Source organism: Clytia hemisphaerica, unplaced genomic scaffold, assembly GCF_902728285.1.
Source record: "Clytia hemisphaerica strain Z4C2 unplaced genomic scaffold, Clytia hemisphaerica genome assembly, whole genome shotgun sequence".
Taxonomy (NCBI): Eukaryota; Metazoa; Cnidaria; class Hydrozoa; order Leptothecata; family Clytiidae; genus Clytia; species Clytia hemisphaerica.
This window is the reverse complement of record NW_027103510.1, coordinates 1,394,512-1,403,547: the sequence shown is the minus strand read 5'-3', so window position 1 is coordinate 1,403,547 and position 9,036 is coordinate 1,394,512. Positions and strand designations below refer to the sequence as shown.

At 36.2% G+C, this 9,036-nt stretch overlaps 1 protein-coding gene across 1 annotated transcript; it reads left to right on the top strand.

The window, feature by feature from the left end:
- Positions 1-209: 209 nt before the first annotated feature.
- On the top strand, positions 210-4,533 carry LOC136799108 (uncharacterized). The gene is made up of 5 exons (XM_067055794.1): positions 210-843; positions 1,987-2,046; positions 2,246-2,305; positions 2,642-2,699; positions 3,394-4,533. Exons 1-5 carry the CDS (start codon positions 240-242, stop codon positions 4,394-4,396), a joined length of 1,785 nt encoding a protein of 594 aa, XP_066911895.1. The 5' UTR covers positions 210-239; the 3' UTR covers positions 4,397-4,533.
- The last annotated feature ends 4,503 nt before the right edge of the window (positions 4,534-9,036 follow it).

The window sequence follows — 9,036 nt, the reverse complement described above, 5'->3', positions numbered from 1 at the left end:
TCATGCTGTGGAAATGAGAAATCAGGGTAGACTATAAGGTACACCATTGGGGTACCCCATGGTATGGCACCACCTTTTAAAACAACCCATAAGAATCAAAGCCCGATCAAAGTTTCAGAGTCAGAAAAATGTCATTATTGTGTTGCCTCCATTTCCTTTATTGCTGGTATAGGGTTAAAATGATCTGGAACAATTCTTTTTTGAAATTTAGTTAAAATCAAAATTTTAAGATATAAATTATGGACCAACAACAAGGTGGATCGAAGGCACCCAAAAGAAAGCACTTGCAAGCTAGAATGAGTAATATCCTTGCAAGAATTAGACAAACTGACTCTAACAATAATGCACCCTCTCCAAAACCTAAGAAGGTAAATGTGAGATGGAAAAGAACTACTGACAAAGGAACATCCACAGTTTCGTTCAAAAAAGGTGGTGGACCAAGATTTTTAGACATGGAATCGACAGAAACGCTAGAGTCGCTATTAACAAAAGCCATAACATTATTTTTTGGAAATAATGGATGTAATTTTTTTGGGGAACACTACTCACAATGTTCATTCACATTGACTGATTCTGCTGGCAATTTGGTTGTGTTACAACAAACCTTGAAGGACTACCAGACTGTAAACAATGTTTATTTGTCGAAAACGTACTTTATCACTACATCTCAGTTCGTCCAAGAAACACCAGTTTTAGCTTTAAGTTACCCCTCAAATCAAAACGAAAATCCAGGTTCAAATGTTGAAGGAGGTGGCTCTGATGAGACGACATCAACAATGAATGAAATTGGTGGTAACAGACAGATGCTTGAGGAGTCTTTTGAAAATGTCACAGGATCTAACGGTAAGGGAGTGGTCATAAAGTATCTACTAGGGGGGAGTGGAGGATATTTGGAAAAATCCCAAAAAAATTTTGCACCCCCTCCCCAAAGCTGGAAAAATTTTTCGAACCCCCTCTCATAAGGTCCAATATTTTTTCGCACCCCCCCCCCTACTAGAAAAATTTTTACGCGAAAAAGAATTCATACAGATGCGGTACAAAGAGTATCATTTGTTTGTATATGGAGATAGTTTGGCCCTGTTAAGTTGAGTATAACAGGGATAAGACAAGAATCAACGAGTCATTTTCTATGAATGAGTTTCACTAAGTTTTGGGAGAAAATTACGGTTTATTTTCCCTGAAAATTACTGATACACAATCTCCCTGAGTCTATTTTGAAACTGATGGTGAGATGTTGAATGCCATTTTTCATGAAACATTACAGAGGCATCTCAATTACTCAAGATATCCTGAGGGGCCACCATGGTTGGCCCCGAAGGGAGAAAATTTTGAAGATCAGGTACTCGAGACCCTAAAATACAAGCTATTCTGTTGTTAATAAAAGGAGTCTGAAAAATAAAATTCTCTGAGTTTGAAATTTTTCTATAAAACCTATATTACAAGTTTATAGGGTTTGTCAAAGCCCTATGTATGTAATTTAGAAGATATTAATAGAGGCTAAGGAGCGCAACCATGGTTTGCCAACCAGAAGCTTGAAACGTAAAACCATGAAACTAGGCTTCCTACATTTTCCTTGAGTTGCCCAAAAAAATTTGGAACCCCCCCCCTAAACCCTCAAAAAAATTTTGGAACCCCCCCCTAAACCCTCGAAAAAAATTTGGAACCCCCCCCCCCCAGAATCCTCCATCCCCCTCTAGTAGATACTTTATGACCACTCCCTAATTTGATAAACTTCTTTTTACCTTCACTTAGTTACTTAGGGTTAGCTTGAAAGAAGTCCACTTCTTGAGAAAGGTTTTTTCAATCGAATTTTTGGAAAATTTCAATATGTAAATACATAAAGTCAACAGGTCTGGTCAGATAATTTTTCTTTTGTTAGCAGAGAGTGTAATTTAAATTGAGCCTTCATTGTGCATGATGTCAGTTTTGTTTTATGTTATGGGTACGAAGCTGTTATTGTTATACCGCCGTTTTTTTTTATTCTAGGCTTAATCGTTGACGAAAGTTCGGTGTCACCTGAATTGGTTAATAATAATGAAGTTTACGGTAACTTGATATACATGGTTTTAATTATTGTTAAAGTCTTCTTTTTTACCTTACTTAGCAGGGTGGCGCTAGAAAAGTTGAATTCTGAAGGAAAGTTTTTCAAAATATTTTGTAACATCAAATTATGGATACGTTTCAAAAATGATATCAATTCTAATGAAGCTGTTATTGTTATACCGCCGTTTTTTTTTTATTCTAGGCCCAATCGTTGACGAAAGTTCGGTGTCACCTGAATTGGTTAATAATAATGAAGTTTACGGTAACTTGATATACATGGTTTTGCCCTTACCTTTAAAATAAGCACTGATAAATGTCTTTTGAAAATAAGTAGGCAAAAATAGGGGGTGTTGTAATATACTTCTTAAAAAGCCATATTCGTCCAGGAGCTTAAGTTCCAAGTCAGTTTTCAATGGTTTCGATTCTTATCTTGCTATATACTATCGCCAGAGCTTTTCTGTGTTCACTAACAGCTATAACGGCGCATGACGCTAGGCACCAGCTAGTTTTCTATATACCTTACGTTTCAGGGGCAAGAATAAAGTTAATCATATCTTCATTTAAAATTTGCATTTTAACAGATAATTTTCCTTTACAGAAGATGCAGCAAATGGAGAGCAAGTGGTTGATTTGATTGACCTTGTTGAAGACATTGAGTAAGTTTGTTTTATGATTTTTTCAACTTAAGGTTAGTGGAGCTAGAATCTGAACTTTTCTGACTGGGTATCGATCTGGCAAGAAAACTATTTTCCTCCCCCTTTGCTTGCCGAAGGAGCTGTTTTATAAAAAATTTCCGAAATAGTAAAAAGAAAAGGCATCTTTCTTACCAAATTTATTTGCAACTAATAAGCTAATAGTATACAGTTAGTGCAGGCTCGTGTATCAAAAAAGCTTCTCGTGTGCACAGATTTGTTACAAGCAAACTAACTTTTGATCTGATGCCCTGACCCCTCAAGGATCAAGAAAATCTTGGGTTACAAAATTCTAACACCCCTGTTGCCATGGAAAATGACGTCATTGGTTACCATAGCAACAAAAAATTAAAGTTGAGCCAAAAATTTTTGAATTTTGACAATTTTTCATTTTTCGATGACGTCATCATTTATGACGTCATAATGCTTTATTTCCTTAATATATGAGAGATATATGCATTTTCAGATATATAGGTTGTGACCTTTTTCTTTACCAGTTTTTCATGATCTTTCGAATGGACCAAAAAATTTTTGAATTTGACGACTTTAATTTTTTTTTGTCTTTTTATCCCCTCGTTTATTTTGACCCCTCCGTTTATCAGGTACTCACGTTTTGTTTTATTTAACAATCTTAAAGAAAATATTTCATTGCTTTTAGTGTGACAATTCGTCTGAGGAGATCCACATTGCCAGAAGATATGTTACAAGGATTTGCCAACGTAAACATAAGATCGAAAATCCAATTCAAACTTATCGATTGTACAGGCAAAGAAGAAACTGGAGAAGGTATTGGCGTTGTTCGTGATGCGTACACTTCATTCTGGAGAGAAATTTTGGACACCAGATTTTTAGGCAACATGCAAAGAGTTCCCCTTGTTGTTCATGACTACTTCGTCGAAGAATGGACAACTATTGGATTAATCTTAGTGAAAGGGTTTCTAGATTGTGGCTATTTTCCACTCACTCTATGCAAGGCTTTTGTGATCAATTGTTTGTTTGGTGACGAGAGTTTGCCAGACAAAATGCTTTTAAATGCGTTTTTGAAGTATATCAGCAAAACTGAAGAAAGGTTGGTATCGAGTGCTTTGACAGCGGGCCAAACATCAAATGTATTCGACGACGAATTTTTTCAGAACATTCTGGATAGATATCGATGCAGAACGAAGGTATCGTGCATGAATGTTTACGGGGTGTTTTTGGAGCTAGCTAGGCAAGAGTTAGTGCAAAAACCCTATCTTATGGTATGTACATGGAAAAACACTCTCACGCCACTTAAAGAAAAATTGCCAGATGCCAAAGCTGTAGAGGATCTTTATTCATCCATGGAGCCAACCAACATGAAGGTAGTGAGACTGTTACAAAATGAACCTAAAAGTTTGGCTGAACGAGATGTGTTTTCTTACTTGAAAGAATATGTAATGAATCTGGAAATGAACGCCTTGAAAAACTTTCTTTACTTTACAACGGGAGCTGACGTAGTACTTGTCTCAAAAATTGAAATTTCTTTCATCGCATTTGCAACCAGATCACAACGTAGACCCATTGCTCATACATGTGCTCCGTTATTGGAAATATCTGCCGCATATACTTCCTTCCCGGATTTACGTGACGAATTTAATAGAGTTCTTGCTAGAACTGACTGGGGAATGGATATGGCCTGAATAACTGAACTTTAAAACGATAGAGATCATTTTTAAAACTTTTTTAATACTCTTGATGTTATTTATCTTAGTTTTTACAGCACATCCGTTTGAAAGTGTAACTATTTGAAAAAAAGACATCTACCTTCGTGGTTTTGACATTTTGTTGATAGTAAATTTTAACCAATACTGGTCGTTTCAATTTGACTTCTTATGTTTGTATTGGATGGTTTGTATCTTAACGATAGGTTATTTTTCCTGTTGAGATACATTTTTTTTATTTTGTGGGAGTGCCTAATCAGTTAATCTTAGGTTTAAGCTTAAAAGATTGTTTAATCCTTTGGTAATGTGAGATATCTCAGAATATAGCGCAAAAATGTTACTGGGAATGATTTACCGTTTATTTATAGTCAAACTTCCAATTTTTTATTTGATACATTTCTAGTTTTTATCAAAAAAAAGAAAGATATATTATTCTGAACATAGGAGATTTTTGGGAGTGATTTACCTCTTGTATATAGTAAAGCTTCTGATTTTTATTTCATACATTTTGCCGTACATTTTGCTAGTTTTTATCAAAAAAAAAGAAAATATATTATTCTGAACATACGAGGAAATTTCTGGAAGCAGTTTACCTCTTGTATATAGTCTAGCTGCCAATTTTTTATTCATGCATTTTGCTAGTTTTTATCAAAAAAAGAAAAAAGTATTATTCTGAACATACGAGGAAATTTCTGGGAGTGATTTACTGTTTACTTTATAGCTTAGCTTCCAACTTTTTGAACCTACCTGGAGGTCCTATAAATTAACTGATGTTCGTTCATCCGTCCATAGTATAAGAAATCCGCGAGATTGGCTCATTAGTTTTTCCCGATTTTTGGCACAAAGATGCAAAATGGTAATGCCCAAAATGAGACCAAGAAATTATGAGACGGAACCCGATTTTCGAAGTTAAAAGACCGATAATGATAATTATCGATAGTTCCTGATATTTCTTTGTTTTTTTCACACAAAACATTATTTATAGCAATGTCCATCATCAAGCATGATTGAATTGTTAACAAAACTGATTTTGGTGGCCGGAACCTTCTTAAAATCGCCGGAACAGCCGAGAATCGCTGGAAAACGGTATTTCTTGAAATATAGATATCTGATTGGTCAAGGGCTGAAATTCTATTGTAATACAGTAGGTAGGATCGAAGACGTAGGATTCCCTAACTAACCACGGTACACTTTTTTTTATAAATCTGAGATAATAGACCTTAAGGGGTCAGGAAAAGTGAACGGCAAATTTTGGGTCATGGTCTATTCCATAAAATGGTAGATTTGTGGTGACCACCCCAGCAAAAGCTGAGAATATTTTATTTCAGATACAGGCTTATTAACGGCGCCGCAATAACGTTTGAAGGTGCTAAGTTAATCGTCGTCAAAGGCAAGCGAATATAGATATATAATGTAGAATCTCAGTGTTGGTCAAATTTAATGGGGGCAATTTTCCTAGAACCCTGAAAATGGTATTGGTTTGTTAACTAATCGATGTCTGAGCTGAAAAACTGCTGGCTAACTCAGCAAAAAAAATATCGATAATTTTCAATATTAAAACCAAAATATGCTCGCGATCCAGACATCTAAAGTAAACAAACCATGCCATTTTTGGATAATTCAGGGCTACCCAAGCTGTGAAGAATGATTTTTTTCTGAAAAAGCTCCTAAGAAAATGCTGACGTCATCGGAAAACACCCAAAACATCGATTTCTCACCTTAAAAATGCCATTTCTCGGCACCAGGTGGTCGAAACATATAAAGTAGCGTTATTCTCTTTTCTACTTTTCACGCTGAATCCATTGGTAGCCTCAGATATTAGATTTCCAGACCTCGAAAAAAATCGTTAGTAAAGGGAGACCCTTAAAAAACTCTATCGTTAACTAAAAATCGATTCACTCAAAAACTACAGGAGATTCGGAGGAAAATCTTTTTGTCAATTCTACATCCTAGTAGGAGAATATTATCAAAATTTGCCCCAATCTAAGGGGTGCCCTACAAAAACCATTTTAAGGCCTTTCTAAATCTCGGACGTTGGTCTATTGAGGGTTTTGACTAAATAGACCTACGATTGATTAATTAACTCCAATAAATCCGCTCGAGTAAGTTTTGGTTCGATTAAAACGTAACTAACCCCAAAAGTTCAATCGAAACGAAGCCCACTTCACCTAAAAGTTCGATTGAAACAAAACAAACCCAAAAGTCGATTGTAACGAAAGGCACACAAAAGTCTGATTGAAACTTAAGAGTTTAAGAGAGCATAGATTAGTGTAGATTAGACTGGTAGTTTTCAGGGGGGATGACACACGAATGACATGTTAAAGGTGTAGTTTGAATAAATTATTTTTGAAATATCGCTATAACGGATTAAATCTAAAAGTGTAATGTATAAGTCAATAGCTTCTGCTACAGTCTTTGGGTGTCGCAACCTTTCGTTTCCAACCTCAAACTGTTCGAGCTCTGGAGAAAAATCTCTTGGTATTCTAGTTGTTTGAGCAAACTGTTCTATTTTAGACGTACAAACTTTCGCGAGCAGAAACTTTCGCGATTTTCGAGAATTTTCGCGAAAGTAATTGCCTTTGAAAATTCTGAAAAAGGCGATTCGCGAAAGTTTATGCTCGTGAAAAATTGTTTAAAAAATTGAAAATTTGTAAAACTTCGAAAACAAAATGAAAAGTACTAGTTTTGGCATTTGTTTGCCTTAAAATCCCCATTGAAGTCATATTATACCAGTTTTCAATCGAAATCAAGAAGCATTTGTCACTTTTGGGCTATTTTCCGTGTGAAAATCTTCATTTTTATCACCCAATTCGCGAAAGTTATTATTTATTTTCCTTAAATTCGCGAAAGTAAAAGTCGTAGATTTCGCGAATTTTCAACCTCGCGAAAGATTCTGTTCGCGAAAATATGTACGCTTAAAGTATATCGTCAGTATCCACTTGACCAGAATAATTCTGTTTTCCTCGAAGATGTGGAAGGTAGTAAAGAAAGAGAATCGGGTCTACTGTGGCAGAACCGTTTCCACTTTTGGAATAGATTGAAGATATTGACGAATAAGATTCATGAAGAAAAATCTGATACAGTCAACTTGAACAGGATCTAAATTTGAAAATAAATCTAAATCTATAATATCGTTTAAAAACTTCCTCAACCATCCAATTCTGTCACGTTGCAAAATCGACCAATAAGCCTCGATTCTTTGATTCTGGGGAGAGTTGAGAGAGAAAGAATTGAATGCGTTTTCCCTACCATCAGCGAACCGCAGGAAGGTATGAATTGGCTCTATTAATGAGTGTTCAGTCCCATTGTCAGCTTTATCAGTCTAAGTGGAACACCAAACTCCTTTACCGCTTCCAAATAATACTTTGCAATTACTTCAGGCATTTTATGAGAGCTTCCTAACTTCGAGCCATATCAAATTTCTGGAGTATCCGTCAATACATCCATTGATACTAAAGCCAAAAGGCTTTAACTTGTCATGGCCGTCGATATGCCAGACATAGCTTGGACCTAAACTATGGTAGCGTCTTCTTCTCAAACGCCGTCTTCTACGAAGGTCTACACCATCAGGATCGAGAGCTCCCTTAGTATCAACAGCAGATACCTTATTTGGTAGAGTTTTGTGCATTCGTCTGTAGCCCATTGTGGAACAACTTTCTTCTAGCTCTTCTAAAACTGCTTGTCGTACAATTGCATTTCTGGCCCTTCGATTTCGCAAAGGTCACCTATAAATCGAGTGTCTTTTTAACCAGGCTTAAAATCTGACAGCTTGATATTGCAGTTGTGCTAGACTCGCAATAATTCGATGATTTCCAGATAACTGAAACCTTCACAAAAACATCCTATAGCTGAGAGAAAATATCCACTAGGGGGTTTCAGTTAGACTGAATACAATTTTAGGGCTGTCCCTTTCATTTCATAGTAACAAATCTCCCAAAAATTTATAAATTCCGCGTTACATAATTCAATTAACAAGAAATAACAAGACTGGCTTACAGGGAGATCACGGGTAGGGCACTCATATGGTCCAACCTACGGCCGCCTATGTGCCGCCCTTTAGGGTACTTAGGGTTTTTGAGGTCCTCGAAAAAGGTCCCGAATAGTAAGGGGTTCGAATAAAAGGGGGGTCCGAAATGTTTGTAAAATATAATAAACGGGAGGGTCTGGATAAAAGAGGCGTCCGAAATTTTTTCTGTCTGGCTTAACCATGCTAATTTTATTGAGTATGAGATGTTTTTTGATGAGTTAAAAGGTTATTTAAATCTTTTCAAAGACGTGAGCAAATGAGCAAAAAGAACACCAATTGAGAAAATATTGGTTAACCTCTGGAAAAATGTTTATACTTTTGACTCTTTGACCATTTTACTGACAGCCAAGGCTCATTGCCACCGCAGGAAGCCTAAAGCTTCTGAGGATGGCATTCGTAGATTCACGCATAAAGAAGTTGGGCAAACATCTCATAATTTTGCGTGCGCGTTTTTCAGTATTTTAGTTCCGCTTAACGGTAGCCTTCTTATCTTGACGGTCTCTCTATTGTTTTATCATCATCAAAAAGACTTTTCCAGAGTTATTTTGATCTGATTACCCATTTTGAAGCATGTTGCGTTTTTTTACCCACC

Excerpts from the sequence above, each read along its gene's own strand:
- LOC136799108 (XM_067055794.1), top strand. The coding sequence starts at position 240 with ATGGACCAACAACAAGGTGGATCGAAGGCACCCAAAAGAAAGCACTTG. Across the intron at positions 2,306-2,641 it reads TAATAATAATGAAGTTTACG|AAGATGCAGCAAATGGAGAG; the intron begins GTAACTTGATAT and ends TTTCCTTTACAG. Across the intron at positions 2,700-3,393 it reads GACCTTGTTGAAGACATTGA|TGTGACAATTCGTCTGAGGA; the intron begins GTAAGTTTGTTT and ends CATTGCTTTTAG.